The 24,614-nt window shown below is 54.1% G+C and overlaps 4 protein-coding genes and 1 long non-coding RNA gene across 9 annotated transcripts; 3 read left to right on the top strand and 2 right to left on the bottom strand.

The window, feature by feature from the left end:
* Positions 1 to 1,096: 1,096 nt before the first annotated feature.
* Positions 1,097 to 6,202, top strand: LOC108507741 (ubiquitin carboxyl-terminal hydrolase 42-like). Of its 2 annotated transcripts, none has more exons than XM_017835961.1 (11): positions 1,097 to 1,278; positions 1,795 to 1,947; positions 2,384 to 2,494; positions 2,575 to 2,677; positions 2,826 to 2,893; positions 3,039 to 3,109; positions 3,645 to 3,727; positions 3,967 to 4,078; positions 4,343 to 4,483; positions 4,695 to 4,795; positions 5,581 to 6,202. In XM_017835961.1, exons 1-11 carry the CDS (start codon positions 1,194 to 1,196, stop codon positions 6,086 to 6,088), a joined length of 1,536 nt encoding a protein of 511 aa, XP_017691450.1. In that variant the 5' UTR covers positions 1,097 to 1,193; the 3' UTR covers positions 6,089 to 6,202. The 2 variants fall into 2 exon arrangements, with proteins under 2 accessions (XP_017691450.1, XP_017691449.1); XM_017835960.1 differs by having other exon boundaries at positions 1,747 to 1,947.
* LOC108507746 lies at positions 5,932 to 22,069 on the bottom strand. The gene is made up of 3 exons (XR_001878251.1): positions 21,988 to 22,069; positions 8,653 to 8,659; positions 5,932 to 5,942 (listed from the first exon to the last, which is right to left on the bottom strand). It is a non-coding gene; the product is annotated as an uncharacterized LOC108507746 (long non-coding RNA).
* On the top strand, positions 11,195 to 14,850 carry LOC108507743 (protein ADP-ribosylarginine hydrolase-like). Of its 2 annotated transcripts, none has more exons than XM_017835967.1 (7): positions 11,195 to 11,316; positions 11,384 to 11,607; positions 12,448 to 12,546; positions 12,618 to 12,723; positions 13,271 to 13,350; positions 13,443 to 13,605; positions 14,159 to 14,850. In XM_017835967.1, exons 1-7 carry the CDS (start codon positions 11,306 to 11,308, stop codon positions 14,529 to 14,531), a joined length of 1,056 nt encoding a protein of 351 aa, XP_017691456.1. In that variant the 5' UTR covers positions 11,195 to 11,305; the 3' UTR covers positions 14,532 to 14,850. The 2 variants fall into 2 exon arrangements, with proteins under 2 accessions (XP_017691456.1, XP_017691455.1); XM_017835966.1 differs by having other exon boundaries at positions 11,196 to 11,316; positions 13,422 to 13,605.
* On the top strand, positions 17,348 to 20,485 carry CCDC61 (coiled-coil domain containing 61). 3 transcript variants are annotated; one of them, XM_017835965.1, is made up of 14 exons: positions 17,348 to 17,364; positions 18,041 to 18,211; positions 18,293 to 18,375; positions 18,472 to 18,629; positions 18,703 to 18,831; positions 18,919 to 18,994; positions 19,096 to 19,178; positions 19,259 to 19,371; positions 19,455 to 19,533; positions 19,633 to 19,697; positions 19,791 to 19,869; positions 19,941 to 20,004; positions 20,125 to 20,191; positions 20,285 to 20,485. In XM_017835965.1, the coding sequence occupies exons 2-14, from the start codon at positions 18,064 to 18,066 to the stop codon at positions 20,380 to 20,382; spliced, it is 1,242 nt and encodes a 413-aa protein (XP_017691454.1). In that variant the 5' UTR covers positions 17,348 to 17,364; positions 18,041 to 18,063; the 3' UTR covers positions 20,383 to 20,485. The 3 variants fall into 3 exon arrangements, with proteins under 3 accessions (XP_017691454.1, XP_017691452.1, XP_017691453.1); XM_017835963.1 differs by lacking the exon at positions 17,348 to 17,364 and adding an exon at positions 17,401 to 17,644; XM_017835964.1 differs by lacking the exon at positions 17,348 to 17,364 and adding an exon at positions 17,453 to 17,469.
* BLOC1S3 (biogenesis of lysosomal organelles complex 1 subunit 3) lies at positions 20,839 to 22,149 on the bottom strand. Its single transcript, XM_017835969.1, has 2 exons — positions 22,033 to 22,149; positions 20,839 to 21,830 (listed from the first exon to the last, which is right to left on the bottom strand). The coding sequence occupies exon 2, from the start codon at positions 21,825 to 21,827 to the stop codon at positions 21,339 to 21,341; it is 489 nt and encodes a 162-aa protein (XP_017691458.1). The 5' UTR covers positions 21,828 to 21,830; positions 22,033 to 22,149; the 3' UTR covers positions 20,839 to 21,338.
* Positions 22,150 to 24,614: the final 2,465 nt, after the last annotated feature.

The following is a 24,614-nucleotide window of genomic DNA, read 5'->3' as shown; positions in this document are numbered from 1 at the left end:
GGACCAGGGGAGTGATTGTCCCCCTATGCTGGGCACTGGTGAGGCACCTCAAATGCTGTGTCTCTGTGTCCAGTTCTGGGCCCCTAACTGCAAGAAGGACATAGAAGTTCTGGAGCATGTCTAAAGAAGAGAATGGAGCTGGGGAAGGGTCTAGAAGGTAAGTCCTATGAGGAGTGTCTGATGGAGCTGGGGTTGTTTAGCCTGGAGAAGAGGAGGCTTAGGGGTGACCTTATCACTCCCTACAACTACCTGAAAGGACATTTTAGCCTGGTGAGGATTTGCCTCTTCTCCCAGGTAACAAGTGACAGGAAGAGAGGACATAGTCTCAAGCTGTGCCAGGGGAGATTTAGGTTGGACATAAGGAGGAATTTCTTCACATAAAGGGTAATTAAGCAATGGAATGGACTGCCCAGGAAGGTGGTGGAGCCACTGCCCCTGGAGGTGTTTAAGAAAAGACAGAAGCTTTAGGCATGAAAATAGTTAGCAGGTGAAATGCTACAAATGACCCTGTGAACTCTGCAAAGTGAACTGGTGCTGAGAAATGAAGCTTTGGTACTTGACGAGAGGACTTTGGGCACTCCAGTGGAAGCTTTGAGCTGTAAAAGAGGGCTTTGGACCCTCTGAAAGGGGCTTTAGGTCTTCAAGCTGGGTCTGTGGGCCCCAAAAATGGGTCTTTGGAAATGAAAATGAGGGCCTGAACCTTGAAGTTAGGTTTTGTGCCCTCAAAGAATGCTTTCTTGCCCCAAACTAAGGCTTTGCCCCCAAAAAAGGGATCTTTGGGGACTTAAAAGCCTGGAAGAAGATGGAAGGAGTGGAAATGAAACCTCTAGCACTCCGAGTGTGCCAGCCAAAGCTGTGACCAGGCTCACTTACAGCCCTCAGCAGCCTTTGACTCATCTGGCTGCTGCAGCTCCTGAAAGAAGCAGGAGCTTTGCTGGCTGATGAATAGCCCTTCACCAGCAGTGCCTGGGGAGGTCCAGTGACTTCCAGCTGCAAGAGGTGCCTGGATTGTGACAGCCATGGGGTTCTGTGGCCTCAAAGGGACATGTGGCCTCATGTCACAAATGCGCAGAGATGCAGCATCAGTCCAGTGATTGTGACTTCACCTGCCCAATGCTTATTATCCTGAGGAGTGGGCCAGCAAAAACTAGTTGGCTGAGCTGGCCTTTGGGACATCTCAGCTCCTTCCACTGATGCTTGTATGCCTGCCTTTTTCCAAGCATTTTTCATCGTTGGCAGCAGCTACAAGCCTCACCAAAACGCTTTTGACAGCTCAAGGTGCTTTATGGGTCACGTTTGGGGTTTCTAAATAATTTTATTGAGCTACAATCATTTCCTTTCCCTTCGGGTGATTGTATTGGTGCTGATCTGATATTTCTGAAGGAGATTTTTCTGGAACTCCGTCATCCAAAACTTTTCCCTCTGTTCCTGAGAGGGGTGATGGGGAACAATTCTTCTGAGTCTTGACCTGAAAATTCAAGACTCTAGAGGGAAAGGAAGGTAGCCTGAGGCCCAGAAATCAAAGTGGGTTTGTTGGACTGTTGGCAGAGTACACAGAGAAATTGACTGTTTTCCAGAACTGTTTCCCTACCAGTAGATGTCAACAGGCTGTTAGGCTTCGCCTAATGTTTCTGGCTTGGCAATTAGAGTTGTTGTCCTCTGTGCTCCTGTAGAGAACTCAATATTTGAATACGCTTTTGAGCAACAATATTGTCTCATCTCTTTTCAAATGTCATTTCCCTGCAGTCATTGCCGAGGGAATGACTCCGCCACAAAGGATCCTCTTTCCCCCAGAGAAGATATGCATGGACTGGCACCAAAGACAGAGACCTGGAGCGGGACTCCTCAACCTGGGCAATACTTGCTACATCAATGTCATCCTGCAGTGCCTGACATACACGCCCCCTCTGGCCAACTACCTGCTCTCGCATGAGCACAGCCAGTCATGTGAGTACTTTTAGGAATATCTTCTTGCAAATATCTTGGGCAAATCCCAAGGATTGCCAGAACCTGGAATCAGATTTAGGAGAACAGCAGAGAACTTTAGGAGAACTTTGTCAGCCCCAAGAAGCTGCTTGTCCTATCAAGTTGCGTTCATCCTCAGAAAAACACCTCTTTCTAGCCCTGGGTCTCTATCCCTGCAAGTTAAACCCCCTTGACTTATTGCACAGAAAACTCTGCTGAAGCATTAAATCCCTCTGAAGCACTAAAATGTCCTGGGCTTGTCAGGACTTTGGCAGCTTGGGAGTAGAGAAGTGGAGACTGTTCTTAGAACTTCAAGATCTCCAGTAGGTTTCCCATCATTGGGGATGTTTTCCTAACCTGAGAAGCTTCCCTCCCTCTCTCCCTCCCTCTGTCTTTCCCCCTCTCTTTACCTCTTCAGGTCAACAGCAAGGCTTCTGCATGATGTGCGTCATGGAAGTGCACATTAGGAAGGTCCTGCATTCCTCAGCCAGTGCCATCCTGCCTGGGGTTGTCCTCAGGGACCTCAAATGTAAGTTGTTTCAGGTGCTTCAACAGATTTTCTTCTTTTTGTTCCCTTTAGGGGAGAGCTACTAACTTCTTCTTTCTTAGTCATAGGAGAAGAATTTGAGTCTGGCAGGGCGGGAGACGCCTACGAGTTCTTACGCTGTGCTCTCAATGCCATGCAGAGAGCTTGTCTGAGTAGCAGCAGCGAGTAAGCACAAGCAATTTACCTTTTCAATGTTCCCGAACCTGTTGGACTCCTTGATGTGCTCCCATCAAGGAAAACTGATGTCCAGGGCCTTCAACTTGGACTCTTGGAGGAGGTAACTCTCTTCCTTGCCATTTATTTTTATTTCCAGCTCGGACATCTCTTCACAAGAAACTACCATTGTCCATCAAATATTTGGGGGCTTTATGAGATCCAGAGGTATGTTTCCGCAACTATTCCTTTCACATTGTCTGCGCCCTTCTGTCTGCCTGTGACAAATAGCTGGTCCTGGGATTGGCATAGTAGGTAACCTAAGCATACACTGGCACAGTCAACTAACCCAGCATTTTGATTTTCTTTCCAGTCACATGCTTGAGCTGCCAAGCAGTTACTGATTCCTACAAGGCCTTCCTGGATGTCTCTTTGGATATCAGAGTAAGAGGGTTCACAATTGTGCTACAGGTGCCCCAAGGCCCCTGTATATTTCCAGAATCAAAGTGTTTGTCTTAAAAACCTACACTGCAAGCACAAGGGAGCTCGGTGGTGAGTGGGAAGGGGAATGCATGCGTTCCTGCAGAGGTCATGACACTGGTGTCCCCATGGTGCTGGCTTTAGGCCGAACAAGCAGCATTATCCCCTCTGCACCCTTGACATACTCTCCTCCTCCTTCCCTTTGCCCTCTCTCAACACCCTTCTGGCTCCCAGGCTGATGGGGTTGGATTGTTTTCCCTACCGATGCCCCTGCATGACATCAGTAGCTGAACTGAGTGGTGGCACAGAGAGGGAGCTCTTGATGGCTCTGATGGCTCTGAGCATCACACCCTCTTTCTTTGCCTCCTCCCAGACAATGCCTGCAGGTTTACAATGGGTATCCTCAGAGTCAGCTGCCTGGGTCTTCTTGTCAGCTCCTGGGAAGTGTTTGGGTGAGAGCATTTTCCAAAGCTCAGCGGCTCCTTTCTCACTCTTCCAGGCAGCCTCGTCCCTCACCACAGTTCTGGAGGACTGTGTGACACCCAAGGAGCTGGATCTGAAAGAATGCTTCAAATGTAGGAAGTAAGATGATTCCTGATGACATAATAACACCAGATCCTACATGAGGGGAGGCTGAATGTCATCGAACAGAAATCATCTCATGGAGGTTTAATGCACAACAGTGAGACACAGCTTTTTTAATGTGGCTCGGAATAGCCTTAAAATAGCATAAGGATGAGTGAGACAGAGAAAAGGTTGTCTGGCCTTCTTGGGGGAAGATCAGGTGCATTTCAGCACTCGGCTCTGTGCTTGGTTTCAAGGTGTAAGAAGAAGGTTGCTGCCTCCAAGAGGGTCACAATCCATCAAGCACCCAGAGTCCTCACATTATGTCTGGAAAGGGCTGACCAATGGACTGGCAAGAAGATCAGCAAGGTGTGTACACAGCTGGAGTCCAACTTTCTCTTCCTGCAGCAGAAGATTCCCCAAAGCAGTACACTCTGTCACAAGCTGCTCTTGTTGAGTTTTTTGTGTTCCCTTCTGGGGAGAGAATTCCTGTGGGAAGACCAGCCTGGACTCTGCTCTGACAGAGATGTTTTGGCTGAGAACAGTTTCCTGGCCACCTAAATCATTACATATTGAAGGCTATTTCGTGTGGTAGCTCAGGATCATTTCTGAGCCCTCTTGGTCTCTCTGTAGTTTGTGGACTATCCTGAGTACTTGGATCTTCGGCCATACATGTCTGACACAGCTGGAGAACCCCTCCTCTGCTCCTTATATGCCATCGTGGTGCACAGTGGTGACACCTGTCTTGAAGGACACTTTTTCTGCTACACGAAGGTAAAGACATTCCTCCTGACAAGGAAAAATTTGTGCTGGGGAAGACAAATTTTCCAAGCGGTGTTACTGGCAGCCAGGGTTTTGGGGGAGAAAGTCTCCTTTGGGAGTGGATTGGATTTGTTTTAGTGTACTCTCGGTTCTGCAGTTTTCTGCCCGTGGTGTTGTGGAAAAACCCTGGAGTTCCTCTCCAGATGTATGCCTTTCTTTGCAGGCCAGCAATGGACTGTGGTACAAGATGGACGATGAGTCGGTGGATAGTTGTGACACCCACACAGTTCTGGGGCAGCAAGCATATTTGCTGTTCTATGCCAGGTAATAACCAGTGTCACACGTGTTCAGAATATGTTTCCTTTTCTTGTCTTTGCTGTTTGTCTTCTCATCCTCCTGGGTGCTTCTGTAATAGGAGAGAACTTCTCCTTGCATTCTTCAGTGCTGTGAATTTTGAACTATCCCACACCAGTCCTTCTCTTCCCTTGCTTCACCTTCAGGCTTTAGGGTGCTGCCCTGTGTATTCTGCCACTTGTCTGCTCTCTGAAGCTGGCTCACGTAGAGAAGAACACTTAAAGGGGGCCTCTAGGAAAGATCAGTAGAGACTCTTTATCAAAGGAGACTAGTAATGGGATGAGGAGTAATGATTTTAAAGCAAAGAGGAAAGATTTAGATTACATATTAGGAAGAAATTTTTACCTGTGAGGGTGATGAGGGTCTGGCACAGGTTGCCCAGAGAAGCTGTGGCTGCCCCATTCCTGGAAGTGTTCAAGGCCAGGTTGGACAGAGCTTGGAGTAAGCTGGTCTAGTGGAAGGTATTCTTGCCCATGGCAGTGGAAGGTGCCCTTGCCCATGTTGGAACTAGTTGATCTTTAATGTTCCTTCCAACCAAATTCTAGGATTCTAGGACTCTGTGAATTGGAGGCCGGAGTGGGTATAAAGACAAGGAGTTGCTCTGACAGGGGCAACTGACCTGGTGGGAAGACCCCAGTTAAATTCCCATTGGTGACCTTGGTGAATTCTTCCCTCTGTTGCTCCAAGAAAATAACTAAATCCCAGAGGAGTCTACAAGGAATGCTCTAAACAGAGATCACTCTTTTTTCCTCCAGGTGCTCCAATTTGAAAATGGGAGAAATGGTGGCTTCCTCACCAGCACCATCATATGTCCATTCCATCCTCAGTCAGACAGGGGGCAGCAGTGAGCAGGCAGGTTCTGCAGGACCACAAGCTCTGCCTGGTAGGATTAAGGTGACACACAGCCAGAGGAACAGTGCCAGGGAGAGGGCCCGGAGCAGATCCCCGCAGTGGGGCAATGATCTCTGCAGCTGCTTCATGAACAGCACTGACTACGACAACTCAACGGGGAGGAGGAGGAAGAGAACTAGTTCTTTAGACTGTAACCACGCTCCCAGGGATAACACAGCTCCAGGGCTCTCCGACTGGATTTGCCAGCGGACACCTGCACCCAGTGCTGCTTGGGTGCAAACCCTGCCAATACGGAGATCCTCATGGCGGGGCTATGATATCTGGAGCCAGGTTGTGGAGATCACAAACTCTCATCAATCAGTGAGGAGGTTTGAGCATCGCAGAGATGCATGTCAGACAAACACAGTATGATGAGGCCAGACTGTCAGCCTGGATGAGGGAGCAGCACAGCATCTGAAATGAACAAAACTGACACTCGACTGGAATGAACAGGCAGAAAAGCCAAAGCCAGAATTAAACCCCCTTACTGGCCTGTGGAGGACCAGGCCTAAGCATGTTTTGTCTCAAACATTCTGTTACAACAGGAAAGGTAACTGGAGAAGAGGGTCCTGCAGAGCAGGGGCAGCATGTTCTGAGCCAACTTCCTGATCCACCTTGAGACTTGTGCTGCCCCATCCCCAGCTAACTTGCAGGAGGAGGGCTAAAAGGGCTGGCTGTGCATGTGGAACAAAACAGCACAAAAAATCTAGTTTACATAGGAAGCAGCACCAGGTTAACTAGGAAAGGAAATGGATTGGGCTCCCCTGGTTCTCTTTTTTCTCTCTTTCTCTTTTGCTTTCTTTGTCTTGCAACCTCAGTTCCAGACCCATGTGGCAGGACCAATGTGGGATCTACGGACTGCTGACATTCTTTGTTCTCTCCCTTTTCTATCTTTATTTCTCTCCTCTCTTGCTTTGCCTGGGCAAAGCACGGCTATGATATTCTAGCCTGTACTCCTATTGAAGTTTGCTTTGGGAGTGGGGAGCTTGTGGAAGCACGTCGTGGCTTGTGAGGCAGCACCTTTGAGGAGCTTCTTGTGGGAGCTGAGAACTTACTGAAGTGTACTGTACCAAATCTAAGGGCTTGTTTGGCCCCACTCTTGTAGAAGTGTATTGCAATAATTTAAGGGCTTGTTAGCCAACACCTTTTTAATCTAAATATTGGGCTGGTTCCTGGAGTTATGGTGGCTGTACAATAAAACATAAAGAGTTCCCTGGTATGTAGCCCAGTGTCTTTGTTCAGCCTGATGAGAATTCACAACGAACATCATGCCTCTGACCACATAGGTTATGACATGAATAATCCTTCTTTTTAGGTTTTGGGGCAATTGGTGGAAATACCCACTGTGGGATGTTGTGCATGATGGGATTTTGAAAGCTGTGTGCTTGCATGTGCCCATCTGACAATCTCTTATTTTTAAATATGGAGTTCAAGTCACTCAAAGGGACATGGGTTGGATGAGTCAACAGTGACTGAAAAGGGCTGGATGGCTGGACCCCAAGGGTTCTGCTCAGCAGCACCAAGCCTAGTCTGGAGCCAGGAACAAGCAGTGTGTCCCAGGGGTCAGGGACTGATCCTATTTAATGCTTTCTTAACTAATGGTCTGGATGCTGGGGCAGAGACAACACTCAGCAAGTTGGCAGATGACACCAAAGCGGGAGCGGTACTTAGGCCACGGGTCTTGTGCTGCCACAGCGGAGATAAGGCAGATTGTCAACCTGGACCATAAAAAGGAGACTTTCAAGGCTAGAAGAAAGGCTTAGGGCTCTAATTACAATGCTTTGGTCCCTAAAAGAGGGCTTTGGACTATCCAGATGGGGGTCTGGACACTCAATGTGTGGCTTGGACCCTAAAAATGACCGTATGGGCCCTAAAAGTGCTGCCCTGGAGCTGGTTGTGTCCAACACGGCTGATTTTGTACAAGTCTTAATTGTCACCGGTAACATTGTTTGAGGATGTCTCTACACATTTTCTAGTTAAGGGCTGTGGGAAAATGACTGGGAGTAAAAACATAATGGTACAGAAATTATAGGGGAAAATACGTTGCTACTCCCTGGATGGAATGCAGCCAGCATACCCGACCTCCCCCACACAATACAGTCTAAGGGGGACTAAATGAAGGGTGGAGTTGAGTAGAGATCTGTGGAAACCTTTGCAGAGAGGGGAACTCGGTGGTACTTTATAGCTGATCAGTTGCACAGCAGCTGAAAACCAAGGGAGATGAAGATGTCCTGCTGTTGAATCAGCAGCTGTGGCAAAATCCCTCTCCTTGGACTGATGGGTGTCCCTATTTCAAGGTTATCTCAGGTACTGCACTGAGATACCTGTCCCCAAGGTACAACTGCCCTTCACTGAGTAACACGCATGACTAAAATCACTCAAGCTCCACCTAAGTGTAAAAAAACAGCATAAAAGTGAGTTGAAAATGGGGAGAATTTAGCGAAAACTCATTTGTAACTTCTGGGATCAGTCAACGGGCTGAACCTGTCTCTCCCCCCAGAGGGGCCCATTCGGTAAAGGAACCACACTCTGTGTGCACTGAATGATTTTCTCTAGCCAGTTTTGTCAGGGACTAGAGGTCGTCTGTATATTGCTTTGAATACATTTTTGCAGTCAGGCAGTAAGTATCACCAGCAATCCTGGAACCTTAACCTGTCACAATTTTATTAATAAAGAGTGTTATTCCATGAACTGTTGGTGTGAGTCTTTCAAGGGTTTTGACAAACATTAAGGTTTGGGAATATCTTCCCTTTCCATGTGACAAGGGCCAGTCTCTACTTTGTGCTGCAAGACACAAAGTCTCTACTTTGTGCTACAAGACCCTCCTGTCCAGTATGCCCCAGTTTACGGTGTAACCAGTTGCCCAATCAATACTAATGTTGAGGATCTTCCGACTGATCAATTTTTATCTTCTTAATTTTTGTCATCTGATCCACTTTCTTGCTCCAATAAGTCTGTAAGACGATCATTGCCATGAGCTTTGACCCATCCTATGTGGATTGGTTGGGATTGAGCCTGTAACAATAACCACTTCCAATCTTCCTTCTGCCAAACCTCCTTTCCATTTACTTGTCAAACTAATGCTTCCCATTGACACAATCGCTGTGTGGCACCAGCCCAGATCGTGTAAGAATCAACATATATTGTCTTTGTTTTCTCTTTTGCTGCCAGCAATTCAGCTTTTAACTCTCCCACCTGTGCACTTCCCATTCCTTCTTCTACTACTTCCATTCCTGTCTGAATGTTAAGAGCACCTGCTCTGTACTTCCATTTACCATCTCTGTGTTTGGCTGAGGCATCAGTAAAACACATCTTTAACTTCAGAGTCTGATGTAAATGGGGAGCATCAAGTACAGGAGTAGGCTTACATGGCTGTTTCAAAGCCAGCATATCTGGGGTCTCAGCTACCTGCAATTTGGTAGGTTCTCCCAGCCCTTCAGTCATATCCATCCAATCCACGACTCCTGAGACATATGCACACTATCTGTGTACTGTTGGCTTTTGTGCAATCCCATCTGGTGGAGCACTGCCCTTCTTAACACTGGCTAACAGGTTAAACGGGGCTTGGATTTGCACAGATTGTTACTGTTGAATTTTTTCTACTTCTTTAATTGTTTGGGTCAGAGATAATAATACCTTTTCCCAGTCCATGTATCTTTTTTCAGTATCTTTTAATGCTGTGGAACTGAACCCTAATGGTCATTTGGGTCCATGAGGGCCTTCCTGGAACATATTACAGTAAGTCCCAAGTTCAGCAAAACCCCATTCAACTATTATAGGATCACTGGGGTAAACTGGCCCAAGTGATTGATATATTTTTAACTCTTCTATTAGCATGTGCAAAGCCTGCTCATGACTATCAAGCCATTCCCAGGTCTTTTTTTCCTCATAATGCATACAACAGTTTTGCTATTATAGAAAATCCAGGAACAGACAGGAGAATTGCATGGGGAGTGTGCCCTGAATACCTCTGTGCTCTAAATCCCTAATTACTTAATTTATCCTTTCTCTGGCTGCAGGGGAAATGGGGAGCTTTGATATTAGTCACAATAGAAATGAGTAAGACTGGAGCAATTTTTAATGCAGTAATTTTCATATTCTGTCCAGAAAATTTACTATTTGGAGTTTTTGCAGGCCTGAATGACCAAATAGTCTAATTGAACAACTGACAAACTTTTCCTTTAAAGATATTGTATCCTAAAATATTTTCTTAATGGCCTGCAATTGCAAAGGTACATGAAGTCATTCTTTTTCCCTAAGTAACCACAAACAGACAGGAGGATTGGGGACTTTTAATAATGCCACTTCTAATCTTTCTTCCAAGGCTTCTGCCTTTCCCTCGGATTCTTTAAATTGTGGTTCTAATAAATCATTCTATACCTGAGAACTGAGCTTTAGAAATGAAAAGGAGGGTTTGAACCCTGAAGTTAGGTTTTGTGCCCTCAAAGGATGCTTCATTACCCCAAATAAGGGCTTTGCCCCTAAAAAGGGGTTTTTAGAGGCTTAAAATAAGATTTGAGCCCACCAAATTTCAGGTTGAATCCTAAAGAGAAGGTTTTGGTCCCTGACAGGGGTGTTTTGGAAGCCCTGGACCAAACCTGTGCAGCTTGGGTGTGTCCTGGACTGCAGGGTTTCAGGGTGTCCTGCCCCTGACCCACAGGCTCCAGAGCTTCCTCTGTTGGGTTCTGAACTCCCTCTTCACAGTGTAGTAGAATAACTCCTCCATTTTTGTGTGTCCAGCCAAAAAAGCCTCCAAAACACCATTTTTTGGCCCCCAAGTGTTGGTTTTTTAAAATTTTTCCAACATGACAATGGATTTTAAACCTTGTTATTCAGCTTTTTGGTCACTAACCACCCCTTTTTCCAGACTTTTACCACCAGACCAAAGATTTGTGCCTCATTTGGTATCATTTGGACCAAATCCAAGAAGAAACTCTGGTGCTGAAGCACAGGAGTCGCCCTGACCTGGACTTGGCCTGGGCTGTGCTGCTCCACTCAGAAATTTAAGGTGGAGCTTTGAACCTCCCACTGGCGACCCAGGCCAGAGCAGTGTTGTGAGATCTTGCCCCAAAATACGGCTCAGGGCCATGTTTTTGCCCCGTCACAGCAAAATAATTATAGGGAAATATTTGGTGGAACCATTCTTCCTTGGTCGTGCTCCTTCTCTCCCCTGGGGCTGCTATACGCAGCCCTCTGTGCTCCAAATCCTTAAGAGGCCTCTGGCCTCTCTAAGTGTTTCACTTAGGCCCTTTTGGGTGCCTCCATGCCCCTTTGGGGTATCCCTAATTTCCCTCTGGATGTCCCCCAGGTCCCTCAGGGTGCTCCCCCAGGTTCCTCCATGCCCATTTGGGTACAGCACCCCTCCACCTCCCTCCATGCCTCTCTAGCTGCCTCTCTGAGCCCACCCACTGGGTGTCCTACGGGACTCCCTGGAGTCTCTCCCTCTTTCGGCCTCCCTCATCTGTAACACCCCTGGAATCCCCCCCTGCTCCTCCCCCCATCCCAGAGGTGTTCTGGGCCCCTTAAGGGCCCCCGGCCAGCACTGGCTCCGTGCCCGAGCCTCTAACAGGCATCTCCAGCTGCTCTGCCATGGAGGAGACGTGAGTGCGCCGGGGGCCCCGAGGTTCCCCCGCTGCTGGCACCCCCTGAACCTACTGTTCCCTCCAGGGTGCCCTCAGTGGAAGTTTACGAGGCGGCCATGGTGCTGAGTGGGGTGGGGGATGCGCTGGGGTACCGAGGGGGCCGCTGGGAGTACTGCACCTCAGGCCCCCAGATCCACGCTGAGCTGGCTGAGCTGGGGGGCCTAGCGGCCATCACCCTCGAGCCCCCCGAGTGGCCCGTCAGCGATGACACCGTCCTGCACCTCGCCACCGCCGAAGGCCTGGCCACAGGTGGGGGGGGCTCCATGGCACCCCACAGATACAGATCCCTGGGATTGGGGTCCCCATTGTACCCCAGGCTAGCAGTGGAGTGTTCTGGGTGAGGGGGATGTCCTCACTATATCCCCTAGAGGGTGGGACTTATCTTTTGGTTGGGTTGTATATAGCCTTGGGTTGTATAGTGACATCTGAGGGGGGTCCCCATTTTAGCCCTGAGCTGTATGGGGCAGAAGTCCCCCATTGTATCCATGACCTAAACTGGAGGGTTGCTGGGAGGGGCTTTTGGGGGCACTCTGGCCAGCCCTGGAGGGGGCTTGGGGGCATTCTAATTCCACTTTCCCCCTCTCCTTTTAGAGTTTAGCCAGTGAGGCTTGGGTGGGAGGGGGGGTCCTCATTTACTCGGGGAGAGTGGCAGGTGGGGAGCGTGTGTCTGTCTGTGTCTCTGTGTTTTTCACCATTTATGTGCCCTTCCATATTGGGGGCTAGAGGGGGGAACATTTTCCCCTCCCACTTTAGAGACCTGGCAGGGTACCCCTTTCCCACCCAAATTGGAGTGCTCAGGGGGATTCCCCATTTCTCCATGAAACTTGTCCTGCTTCCCCTCCACTTTTGGGGGTGGTGTGAGTGGTGTCTCCTTTTCCCTCCAGTTTTGGTGGTCCATGAAGGGTGTTCTCCTCCCCCCTCCAATTTTGGGGTGTCTGTGGGGCGATGTACCCTTTCCCCACATGTTTTGGGCGGGGTGCAGTGGGGGGTCTTCCTCTTCCCTTTCAGTTTTGGGGGGTGCATGGGGCCTCTCCCTCCCCTCCCTGCCAGCCTGGGTAACCCAGGGAGGACCTCATGCTCCCCCCCCAGGCCTGGAGGGGGAACCCCTCCTGCAGGAGCTGGCTCGCCGCTACGTGGCTGCCATGGGAGACATGGAGGGACGCAAGCCTGGACCCACCAGCATCCTGGGTGAGTGGGGCTCAAGGATCCTGGGAGAGGCAGGGGGGCTTAGGGGGCCTCACGCCCCCATGCTCCCCCAGGCACCTCACAGCTGCGGCCTGGGGAACCCGAGGGCTATCGCATCCCCTTCAACCCCCGCGGCACCGGCTGCGGGGCCGCCATGCGCAGCCTGGCCATCGGCCTCAGGTGGGGATGGAGAAATGCGGGGACAGGTGGGGATCGGGGACGGAGGTATCAGAGCTGGGGAGATGGGGACAGGGTATGTGGGGGTGTCAAACAGGGATGTGGGAGTGTCAAAATGGATGGAATGGGGACATGGGGGTGTCAGGGCTGGAGGGACCTGGGGGAACAGGGACAGGGGGAATGGGGGTGAGAGACTGTCAGAGCTGGGGGAGTGGAGACATGAGGATGTTGGGGCTGGGAAAATGGGTGTGTCAGAGCTGGAGGGAAAGGGACATGAGAGGATGGGGTGGGGTAACAGGGACATGGGGATGTCAGAGGAAGAAGAATGGGGATACAGAAAGGGGTGGGGCTGGAGAGGACAAGGTCTGGGATTTGGGGACATTGTGGTGCTGGAGCTGGGAGGTCGGGGACAGAGAACACGGGGACAGCAATAGGGAGAATGGGCACAGCAGAGACAAGGACTGTGGGGACAAGGGTGGTGGGATGGGGATGGGAACAAGGCTGGGGATACAGGACTGGGGCGGTGGGGACTTGTCTGATGCCAGTACAGGTATCCACATGCCTGGGAGCTGCCGACACTGATCCGGGTGAGCATCGAGAGTGGGCGCATGACCCACCACCACCCCACTGGTGCGTGCCAGCCTGAGGGAGGCAGGGCAGGAGGGGACACAGGAACCCCCCTGAAGCCCCTGTCCCCACAGGGTACCTCGGGGCACTGGCAGTGGCCCTCTTTGGGGCACTGGGGGCTCGGGGAGAGCCCCCAGAGCGCTGGGGGGCTGAGCTGCTGCGGGTCCTGCCCCTGGCATGGGACTACGTGGAGGGCACTGGTGTGGCTGTGGAGGACAACGCTGCTGCCTGGCCCTTCTTTGGGGAGGCCTGGCACCGGTGAGGGGTCACTGGGAAGGCCTTGGGGATACATTGGGAGCACAAGGTTGGACTGGGGAGGATACTAGGAGGGGCTCAGGGGGCCGTTGGTGTCACTGGTGCCCACTAGGCTTTGTCCCAGTCCTGACAGCGCATCGCACTGGGGTTACTGCTGATCCTGATGTCCAGTCTGTCCACAGGGCTGGCACTGCCCATCCTGTTCCTGCTGCACCTGTGTCCCGTCAGTGATGCCATCCTCAGGGACACTGACTTGTGTGTCCCTAGGGTTCCTGGGGTATGGGTTTTCCTGGTGTTACTGGTGTGCCCACTGTGCCCAGTGCCACAGTGCCCCCCAGGTGTACCAATTGTCCCCAGTGTCCTCACAGGTTCCTGGGCCACAGGGGCTGCTGAAGAGCCATCGCCCAGTGACCCCCAGTGTCACTGGTTACCCCCTTGTCTGGTGACACCAATGTCCCCACTGACACCAGTGTCCCTGATGACTCCCCATGTCTTCAGTGTCATCCCTGCTGCCACCGATATCCCCAGTGACCTCAGTGTCCCCATGTCCCTGCAGGTACCTGGACTCCCGTGGGCTTCTGGAGGGTCGTGGCCCAGCCCAGGTGCCATCCCTCCCGTCCCCAGCCGAGCGGGACACAGTGTACCTAGGCTGGGCGCTGGAGGGGTGGGCAGGGCGCAGTGGCCATGATGCACCCATGGTGGCCCTAGAAGCCCTGCTGGCAGCCGGTGGATGCTGGGAAGACCTGTGTGGCAGGGCAGTGTTGCATGGTGGGGACAACGATTCGACGGGGACCATCGCTGCTGGGTGCTGGGGGCTGCAGGGGGGACTGACATCCATCCCCTCGGGGCTGCACTGCCGCCTTGAGCACCGTGAGCGGCTGCGCAATGCTGCCCACCAACTCCATGTGCTGGCCTGGGGGAGACGATGAGCCCACCCTGTGTCCCCGGTATCACCTGCTGTTCCCTCCAAAGAAAGCCCCGGTGGGTCACCAGGGCACAGCAAAGACTAGCATGGGGTCTTAGTTTGGGAGGGTCTCTGGGGGTCAGCAGGCCTGGGAAGGCCCCTAGGAGAGTCCTGGGTGAAGTAGGGCCCTTCAGGGGGTGCTGGGGTCTCAGGCAAGCCCCAGGGAAACCACGATAGCTGTGTCCAGGTGGCCTTTTACCCCTCCCCAGTTTGGGACCCCAGAACTTTCCCAAGGAGCCTCAGTTACCCCTACAGTAAAAAATATGTCCTCCCAAGTCACTCTGGCTCTGGGTGTGTGCCTGGCGTCTCTTGTCCTGCCTCTGCCAATGTTGAGACCATACCTCGGTGGGACCCTCTGCAGCCAAACCTGCTCCAGGCTGAGCAGCTCCTGCAGCCCCTCCAAGAGGCTCCTGGCCATGGGGCATCTCCAAGGCCTGTTCCTGGGCTGGCTTGCCGACAATCTGTTCTGTACTGATAGCCCAGGGCTTGGACCCAGTGTTCAAAGGGTGGGCTCACCAGTACTGAGTGGAGAGGAAGGAGCACACAACACTGCTGCCACCTGCCTCCAAGTGCCACCCAGGATAGTGATGCATTATCCTTTGCATCCTGCTGCTCATGGTCACCTTAGTGGGCCCCAGGGTCCTTCAAAGCAAAAAGGATGAGCCCCCAGGGAGATGGTCCCCAGAGTTAATAACCCTGAGGGGGCTGGGCCTGAGATGTGATGGGCCAACAGGGTAAAGCACCTCTGGTGGGCCCAGGGTTAATCATCCCAAGGGTGATGGGATCAAGGACTAATGGACCCGAAGAGTAAAAAACAACCAAGGTGGTTGCCCCCCACCAAAGGTGATGGCCTCCAGGATTAATCCCCCCCAAGTGTGATAGGCCCCAGGGTTAACCACCCTGAGGGCGATGGGTTTGTGCTAAGAACAGGGCTGATAACACAGGAATGCTTTAGTCAAAACCCCTCATTCTTAGGGTTGGAACATGAATCTCAGTGACAAAAAAAACCCAAACAACACCCCCCCCCCAGAAAAAAACAACAAACCAAACAAATAAAAAACCCAGGAAAAAAAATTGAGATCCCAAACTACAATTTTAAGGTCCAAAGGTTTTTTTTTCTGATTCAACCCCAAGTTTTTCAAGTACAAAGCCTGATTTATATAATGCAATCCTCCAAAGTAAGGAAAACAGCATCACTTTTAAATCCCTAAAGCCTACACTTGGGAGACCAAATAGTTTAAGATACAAACCCACATTTTCATACTACAAAACTACATTTAGACGTCACAAGGTTTATGCTTTTAAAGTTCAAAGACTCATTTAGAGGGTCCAGAGCATCATTTTGAAGGCCCCGAGTTTGATCTGGGAGGTTCAAAGCCTCATTTGTAGAGTCCAAAGGCTCATTTCTGGCCCCAAACCAATTGGATATGTTCCAAATGCTCCCTCTCAGAGGGAGAGAATTCAGTCTGCAATTTGGCTGGCTCAAAGCCGCCTTTTAAGGCTCCCCAGACCCATTTCCTCATGCACTTACAATAAAGTAGGTCTTGAGCTACTCTGGTGAGGGTGAGATTTCTCATCTTTCCTTCTCTCTAATGGTGCAGGTGTCCCTTGTGTCACACCGGGAAGCAGGTTAGGCCCAACAGTCCAGCTGCTGGTGGCTATGCTTTGAAAACTTTTTGGGCAAGCTGATGCATTCCTACCTTCCAGCTGGGACATTTGAGATAGGGAGCAGCAGGTTTTAAGGGCTGCAGTTGGCTGGCTCCATCCAACAACAGCTCCCCTTGCATGCATCCTCATCTGCCCAGAGAAGTGAGGAGTCCCCATGGCCCTGGAGCAGGGCCTGCAGTTCCTCTTGCCTTCCTCAGAAAGCAGGAAAGCACCCCAAAAGGCCCCACTGAGGGCCAAACAGGGCTTGTGCAAGGGTGGTGGCACCTCTAGTATGTGGTGTTGTACTACTGGGATGACTCCAGTTGCTGGAGACCCCTGGATGTCCTCAAACTGTCTCTGCCCTGACTCCAGTACAGCTTTTTCAGTGGGGGAAGAGGGAGAACTTGGCATCTCCTCTTCCAGGGGTCATGTTGCCACCAAAGGTCCCCAGAGTGCCATCACAAGTGCTCATAAATGCCATCAGTGTCACCGAGTGCGCGGACAGACCTACAGAGTCCTGCCTGAGAAGGGCTGCTGGGATTCCCAAAGGCAGTTTGAGCGTGTGCTGTGCTTCCCTCCTCCATTTCTTCTGGGGGCCTATCCCCTGGAATGTTCGGGGGGGATCTGAAGTCTTGGGGCTGCCCCTTCCAACCATTTCAGGGGGATATTTTGCAATTTGGGGGAATACTCCCAAATACTGGGGTGCCTGGGGCCTCCCGAGGCCTCCCCGCCATGCCTCCAGTCTGGTTAATAAAAACTGGTTCGAGATTCAGCTGCTCCCCAACTTGTCTCGCCCACTTCCACCGTCCCCGGACATGCCGCCTCCCCCATATCTAGCCCAGTCCTTCCGGCCCAGGCCCACGCCCCGCCCCCCCTTCCGTATCCCCGGTTTCGCGCTCCCGAAGGGCGGGAATAGAGTGGAATCGGTGACGACCACTGCAAGGGGGCGGGGCCAGGCCGTAATCGATGGGAGGGGGCGGGGCCTGTCCGGCGCCACGGTCGAAGGGCTCCACACGCAGGCGTTGCTCCTCCCCTTCTCGAGACTGACAGCCGTAGTAACCAAAGGCGCCGTGGAGGCGGGAGGCGGGCTCCGCCTGACAGCCAATGGCAGCGAGAGGCCGGCGGGCAGCCCAGCGGCTAACGGCAGTGAGGTGACAGGCGGCGCGAGCAGCCAATGGCGCGGCGGAGGGGGAAGCGGCCGGCCAATGGCGCGGGGCTCGGGGGGTAGGGCTGCGGCCGACGCGCGGCGGATCGCGGTGAGCGCTGAGCCGGCGGGTTGCGGTTCCGCAGGTCGTTCTCAGGGCCCGGACTCTCCTGCGGTCGCAGCACCAATCCTGGCGGGGCTGCTCCCGCTATCTGCCGCCTGAGCATACGCCCGGGCCACCCCCCGCCCCGCTGCGCCCAGAACTGACCGCCAGTTCCCCTTCCTCGGTACAGGCCCCCGAAGCCCTGGCTCCCCCCTGCTTCCCAGGCAGCAGCCCCAGGCCCAGGGCTCTCCCTCTGTCCCTCTGTACTCTCTCCAGCCCTTCAAACTGCCTTCCGCGCCCCCCCCCCAGCAGAGCCCTAATCTCCAAACGCCCTGAGGTTCTCCCTGGTCGCCTTCCTTGATGCTGTGGCCTCGCCGCCGCCTTCCCCTGTCTGTGCCCCCGCCATCAGTTCCACTCCCGCTCCCTCCCTGAAGCTACCACCCCAGAATCCACCCCAACTCACCTGCCCCAAGCCCTCCAACCTGGGTCCCCTTTCCCGAGGGTGCCCTCCCCGTCTTCTAGGGGTGCCCCCCCTACTCCTGGGGTGCCCCTGTCTCCCCAGGGTGCTTTCTCCCCACAGACCCCCCCCCCCTCCCCCGCGCCATGGCGGAGCCGCGGTACCTGCAGGCCGACTGCACTTTTCGGCCCGGGACGCACACGGTGCGGGTGACTCTGGCTCGCACTGCGCTGCAGGTGGAGGTGGAGGCTCACGGTACCGCCGACCTGTGGAGGGGCGAGTTTGATGCCGCTTGTGAGTGCCGGGGGGGATCTGGGGGAGGACCGAGGGAACCCCCCACGACTGCCACTCACTGAAGTACCCCCCTCCTCGCAGTCATCGAGGACCTGACCCGCAAAACGGGGAATTTCAAGCAGTTTGGCATTTTCTGCAGCATGCTGGAGTCAGCACTGATGCAGGTGTGGCTGCGCCACTCCCCTACATGGCATTTTGGGGGCAAATGTGGTGGAGTGTGTGTCGTACTGAGCCTCCCCCACTTTTCAAACCCCCTGCAGAGCAGCGAGTCTGTCAGCCTGGAGCTCCTCACCTACGCCGACCTGGAGACCCTGCGTAGCCGGAAAGTGGGGGCAATCGCCCGGCCTCCCCCTTCCTCCTCTTCCCCCCTCAGCACCAAGCGCTACCTTATCCTCGTCTATTCTGTGGAGTTTGATAGGTGACAGGGAACACTGGGCAGGGGTCACGGAGGAGTGACACCAGCCTCACCCCCTCCACATGCTCCTCCCCAGGATCCACTACCCGCTGCCGCTGCCTTACGTCGGGCGGCCGGACCTTGCCACACTGGTGCAGGAGTTGCGGGAGGAGCTGGCACGGCTCCGGGCCCGACGCCTGGAGGAGATCCAGCACCTGCGGGACGCGTGAGTGGGGCCTGCAGCACTCAGAAGGGTTTGGGGGGTTCAAGGTGAGGAAGGAGCCCCCAGACCACACCCTGCCATCCCCCTCAGGCTGCGACGGGCACTGGAGGAGAAGCGACTGGCAGAGGCCCGGCATCAGCGTGAGCACCGTCAGCTGGCTGCCCAGGTGGGCTGGGAGGGGATGGGGGGGGCCTGCAGGTTGGGGACTGCTGGCAGCAGGAAGGGGGGCTGCCGGATGCACAGTGAACCTTTTCCCCCACCTTGCAGCTGGCCGAGGCAAAGGCATCAGAGCAGAGGCTGCAGCTGCGGGTGAAGAGCCTGACAGCCGAACTGGCCTCCTGCAGGAGGGGGTGAGGTTGGGGTGGGCTGTACAGGGGGACTCTCATGACCATGGGATGTCCCCCCCTCATGGCACTGGTCCTCTTGGCAGCCGCCGGACATCTGCCAGCACGGCCCCCTGCCCCCAGGAGCGACGCTCGGCATCCCTGGAGAGCCACAGGAGCAGCCAGGGCCGCCCCTCTCTGCGATCCCCATCACCTGCAGGTGTGGGTCGCTTGGGGGGACACACATGGGGTGGAGACAGGACATGGCTCATCCTGACCCTCTCTTTCTCACCCCTTCACCAGGCTCCCGCCTCCCACGCTTTGACCCCACTGCCTTTGTCAGGGCCCGGCAGCGACGGCAGAAGGAGGCTGAGCTCAGAAAGTAAGCGGTGACAGTGAACTTGTCACCATCCCACTGTCCCATTCCTCCCCAGCACTTGGGGGATCCCCTGCTCCCACTCACCATCTCCCTTGGGTGCAGCCAGCGGCACAGGGCAGCTTTTGGCAGCTCCAGTCCGGCGAGGAACCATGGGCGCAGCTCGTCGGGTGAGTGGGGAGCATGAAGAGGGCCAAGGGGCACCCACTGGGTGCTGGTGCTCCTTCCTCAACTTCCTCCCTTACCCCCATTTCTCCCTGCAGCCACAAGCTTCCGGAGCTGGTGCTCGGCAGTGAGCTCTGGCAGCAAAGGCAGTGAGTGCCCCGAGGCCATGCCCCACAGGTAATGCTGGTGTAGGGCAGGATGCTTGGGCATCCTTCCTGGCACCTCTTAAACCCCCCTATCTTGGGCAGGGACAGGAGGGTGACCCATACCCAGAGACCCCTGAGCACCTCGTCCTGCAATGGCCCCTGTATGGTGAGTGGCAGCCCCTTTGGGGTCCCCCCACCCATTTGGGGCCCCCCATCTACATGCTAAAGTGGGGTGAGCACAAGGAGTTGGGGGACACACACCAGTGACCGCCAATCTCTCCCACAGGCACCTCGCCTGGCTGCCAGTCACAAGGTACCCATACGCAGTGCTGCTGGCAAGCGCCCTGGTAAAGGTGAGGCCCCATCCAAGTCCCTGGATATTCAGGGTGCCCCCCAGCCCAATTCAGGCCTTCGTTAACCCATTTTCCCTGCACTGACCTCCTCAGAGAACCACTCTGAGGAGCCCTCGGCTGAGCTGGCTGAGATTGATGCCCGGCTGTGGGCGCTGCAAGAGTACATGGACAGCCTGGACACCTGCATGTGACTCCCCACCAGGGACTCCCAGCCCCTCTGGGAACCCTCCCCCCTCCCTGTGTCAGGGGGTGACAGTGGTGTGGGGCAAGTGTTCCTTCAAATAAACCCCTGTCTGGCCCTAGGGCATGTTCTTCTTGGGGTAGGGTGGGGCTTCTGTCCCCCCTCTTGCGGTCCTCTTGTCCTCACTCACTGTCCCCTCAATATCCCGCTGCTGGGGACATGGCAGGAAGGACACAATATGTGTGTCGGGGGGTGGGCACCGGGACGTCACCAGAGGGTGATAGCGGACATGGGGGATACATGCCCCAGGTCACCAATCCTGTCCTCTGGGCTATCAGTGAACTCAAAACACCACTGCAATATGACAGCAGGACCCATGTTGCCCTACCCTGCCCCTGCACCCTGTCCCCTGTGTGTCCCTGTCCCCCCTCCTGCAACGCTACTGTCCCCATGGCACTGGCCGAGCTCCCCATTGTGGTTCTGACACTACCATGGCTTTATTCAGTTCTGTGTCACACAAAACAGTGGGGTCAGCAGTGACTGGAGCCAGCATGAGGCTGCAGTTCAGGAATGGTGGCAGCTAGCCAGGGGGTTAGCAGTGATCGTGTCACCAGAGTGTAGAGGTCCTGGGGTGGCAGGGTGGTGGTCTCTGTGCCAAAGCCACTGTTTGGTGTCACTGTGACCTGTGACCACACTGGGGATGCCACTGTGGTGAGGAGATCTTCAAAGTCAGTGTGAGGTGCTGCAGCCACGACTCGATGCCACCACAACCACACATTCTTCGGCAGGACACTGCAGCAATGATGCTGACAGGCATGAGCCAACCACGGCAGATGCGGCACTGGTGATGCCATGAGGACAGGAGTGGTGCCGGCAGCTGCTCGTGGATGTCTGGCAGGCGTTGTTGCTGCCGCGGGTGACAGCCACAGTGGGGATGGTGAACGTGATGCCTCGTCCCAGTCCCGGTCAGAGCTGTACGCGGATGTCGGGCAGGAGGCGACAGGCCGTGACGATGTCGATGGTGTCGGCCACAGCGCGCAGGTCGCGGCGGGCCAGGCGCAGGCAGTGAGCGGCGGCGGCGGCGGTCACCTGCGCCCGGCCTAGGGCCCCCTCCAGCCCCCCCAGGCTCCGGGCGGCGCTGCCATAGCTCTGCCGCAGGGCGCTGCCCACCGCCCCCTGCAGCCGCCCCGTCCCCTCCCGCAGCCGCTGCTGCAGCAGCGAGGGGCTCCCCTGCCCGCCCCCCCAAACCGTCGCCGGCTCCTCCGCCAGCACTGGGGATGTCTTCGGTCTATGCTCCTCCTCCTCCTCCTCCTCCTCTTCGGTCTCGGAGGCTTCGCCCGGCACCTTCAGCCCGGCCCCGGGGGCTCCCGCCGCCGCCCCCACCAGCAGCTCCTGCTCCGAGTCGCTCTCGGAGGCTTCGCCCGGCACTACCGTGAGGGGGCGGGGGGCGGCCATGGCCTGAGGGGCACGGGGGGGGATCAGGGGGGCATCACCGAAGGGGGGGGCGCTCCGGGCTTGGCCTGTGGAGTCCCTCCCCCACTCCTCCCCGCGTGCTCAGACCCCTGTAGACTCCCACGGCCCACTTAGTGATCCCAAATCTCCACATCCAGGACACCTCCCCCCACAGTCCTCCCCCTCCAATCCCACGAGAATCTCCCACCTCCTGCCCGCGAACGCCGCAGGTCACATGATGGGAGGACCACGTGGCCTTCGCATCACGTGTGCCGGCGGCGGTAATCCGGAAGTGCCGTCATTCGGCATGGCGGGCCGGGTTCTGCCGGCGGACGGCGCATGCGCCACGCCGCCATTAAATCAGGGAAGCACTGCAGCGCTGGCAGGCTCCGGGTGTCCTGGCTCTGCTCTGCGGAAATGGTGAGCGCGGACAGGAGGCTTAATGGAAGACCTGCGGGGGCACCCCCTCTGGGGGACAGCCGCCATGCCTCGCGGCCACAACCGAGAGCAGGAGCTGGGCTGGCACCGGGACGGCAGCCGGATCCAGAGCCCTCCGCAGGCCACAGGGCCCCTCCGGCCGGGTCACGCCCGCCCGCCCGCCACCAATAGCGCCGCGTACATTCGCGGCCATTGGCAGCCCGGCGGTGGCGGGGCGGGCCGAGAGCGCCGATTGGCCGCGCCGGGCGGGGCCAGGCCCCTCCTACCTGGCCTGTCCACGCCCTTCGGCCCTGGTCCGCTCACTGCCGTGGCCCCGCGGGCTTCTACTTTGGGTCCCGCGCGTCCCGCTCGCCTTCTTTGGGAGGGTCCCTGTGCAACGGGATCCCCTGGGGAGGGCCGAGGCTGAGGAAGCTGGGGAATGGTGCCCCTCCCCGCCGGGAGTGCCCCTCTCGCCCCTCTCCATGACGCGGTCTGAGCGGGGGGGGGCTGTGTATCGGGGTGCCGACCCCACCCTGCGCCAGACTGTGGCATTTGAAGCCTGGCGGAATGTTGCAGTGGCAGCTCACGTGACTGATGCTCATCCGTGGTTCTTGGAGGTCCAGAATCTCATGGGGCTGTGGAAAGAACAGAGGTCAGGAAATCACACAGGTGGTGCTGTGAGATCCAATTTTTTGTGGGCGATAAGTGGCTCAGAGGGAAGTGGAGCATCTACTCTGCATGCTTGTTGCATCCCTGAGCTGGAACAAGACATTCCCAGCAATTGCCAAGGTGTGTGGCAAGGAAGTCTCCTAGCCTTGCCATCCAGAGCTGCAGGTAGGAATCCTGTGGAATGGGAGTGCATTTACCTTGTGTCAGAAAGTACTTTAGAGCTCAGTCTGCACCACCCTGTCTGCAGGGTCATGATTTCTGGGCCTATGACATTCCAGGGATGAATCAGATGGACTCACAGTCACCATCAAAAACAGGGAGAGTAGGGAAGATAAAAAAGTGTTTTGAGCAGTGAAATCTCTAAAGCATCATCAGAGACCTTCTGACTGATATCAGTACTTGCTATTTTTCTTAAATGTCTCCAGCAGCAAGAGTTACAAATGGTGGCTTGTTCTGAAAACTGAACTTACTTTTCAGAAGATTTTTCAGGGAGGGCATGCAGAGACCAGCAGGTGCTTTTTTACAGCATGAGACTATCTGTGAAGGTAAATAGTCTGCCTCTTGCCATCCTTCAATAAACCATATGGTGGTTAAAAAAACAGACTAGCACTGACTTCCAAGCTCATGTACTGCAGATAAGCCTCACGTATTTGCTCATGTATTTGCTATAGTGTAAAACTGGATTAAACAGTGTCCCTAGGTGTAGTGTTGAAAACACAAGGTGACATATGTCCAGTCTGGAGCACAGTAGGAGGACTGTCTTCTGGTCTTCTAGCAAAGATAGAAGAGGTTTTAAAAGTCATGGAAGAGAAAGGAAGAGAAGGCTAAGGTGATCTTTTTTACATAGAATTTGGGAGTGAGGGGAAAAATAAAGGGAGAGGCACCAAGCACTGAAATCCTTGAAGGAATGGAAACTTGGTTATACTGTGAAACAACATTCTACTGCCAATTAAAGGTTTTCCATAGACACTTGTAAGTTATGAGGGAGACCAGAATTTGAAAGCCATGAAACATTTTTAAAGTTTCCCAGTGATGATAGCAGATCAAAAATATAATCTGACTGCCCGTGATAAGTTGTGCACAGTGAGAACTGATCTCTTTCCTTAAATCCATAAGAGGGAGTCTGTGAGCAAAAAATCCTTCAGCAGCACTGTAAGGCACTAGATCTTAGAGCTGGCCAGAGTGTGTACAGGGAACCACTACACTGTCTGAGCCAGTTCCTGGACAAGGATGCTGTCTGCTCTCATCAGTGTGAAAAACATTCTCTTGCTCTAATGTGCAGACTGTCTGTAAGCAAGGCAGAAGAGTGAAGTCTGAAGTGCAATGACTATTTTCAAGGAGCATATAACTGATACTCAATTGTTATAAATGGGATAACTTGGATAATTTGGAGGTGCAGAGTCTTGGTAGGGCACTCACTAATCATATCAATAACACTTGGGATTGCCTGGTAACCAGATTGGAACCACATAATTTGCATATGGATGTTGCCAGACTGGGACCAATGGACAAAAAGTAATTCCGAGTGGATTGTTTCTTTGGAAGGAGTTTGAGGAAAAAAAAGGGCAACAAAATGTCTACAAAAAGCTATTCAGAAGTAGAAAAAATCAGTGAATGAAATGGGTACAAAAAAGATATGAGATGTTCCAACAGTAGGAGTGCAGATGCCTATGGATTGTGATGAAGCTGACAGCAGATCGAAGC

The sequence above is a fragment of the Lepidothrix coronata genome, unplaced genomic scaffold (genome assembly GCF_001604755.1).
Source record: "Lepidothrix coronata isolate B3197 unplaced genomic scaffold, Lepidothrix_coronata-1.0 Scaffold267, whole genome shotgun sequence".
In the NCBI taxonomy this organism is placed as follows: domain Eukaryota; kingdom Metazoa; phylum Chordata; class Aves; order Passeriformes; family Pipridae; genus Lepidothrix; species Lepidothrix coronata.
This window is presented reverse-complemented; position numbering and strand designations above follow the sequence as displayed.

Excerpts from the sequence above, each read along its gene's own strand:
- LOC108507741 (XM_017835960.1), top strand. The coding sequence starts at position 1,194 with ATGCTTGTATGCCTGCCTTTTTCCAAGCATTTTTCATCGTTGGCAGCA. Across the intron at positions 1,948-2,383 it reads GCATGAGCACAGCCAGTCAT|GTCAACAGCAAGGCTTCTGC; the intron begins GTGAGTACTTTT and ends TTACCTCTTCAG. Across the intron at positions 3,728-3,966 it reads GAATGCTTCAAATGTAGGAA|GTGTAAGAAGAAGGTTGCTG; the intron begins GTAAGATGATTC and ends CTTGGTTTCAAG.
- LOC108507743 (XM_017835966.1), top strand. Across the intron at positions 12,724-13,270 it reads AGCCTGGCCATCGGCCTCAG|GTATCCACATGCCTGGGAGC; the intron begins GTGGGGATGGAG and ends ATGCCAGTACAG. Across the intron at positions 13,606-14,158 it reads TTTGGGGAGGCCTGGCACCG|GTACCTGGACTCCCGTGGGC; the intron begins GTGAGGGGTCAC and ends ATGTCCCTGCAG.
- CCDC61 (XM_017835965.1), top strand. The coding sequence starts at position 18,064 with ATGGCGGAGCCGCGGTACCTGCAGGCCGACTGCACTTTTCGGCCCGGG. Across the intron at positions 19,179-19,258 it reads CTGGCCTCCTGCAGGAGGGG|CCGCCGGACATCTGCCAGCA; the intron begins GTGAGGTTGGGG and ends TCCTCTTGGCAG. Across the intron at positions 20,192-20,284 it reads TGGCAAGCGCCCTGGTAAAG|AGAACCACTCTGAGGAGCCC; the intron begins GTGAGGCCCCAT and ends TGACCTCCTCAG.
- BLOC1S3 (XM_017835969.1), bottom strand. The coding sequence starts at position 21,827 with ATGGCCGCCCCCCGCCCCCTCACGGTAGTGCCGGGCGAAGCCTCCGAG.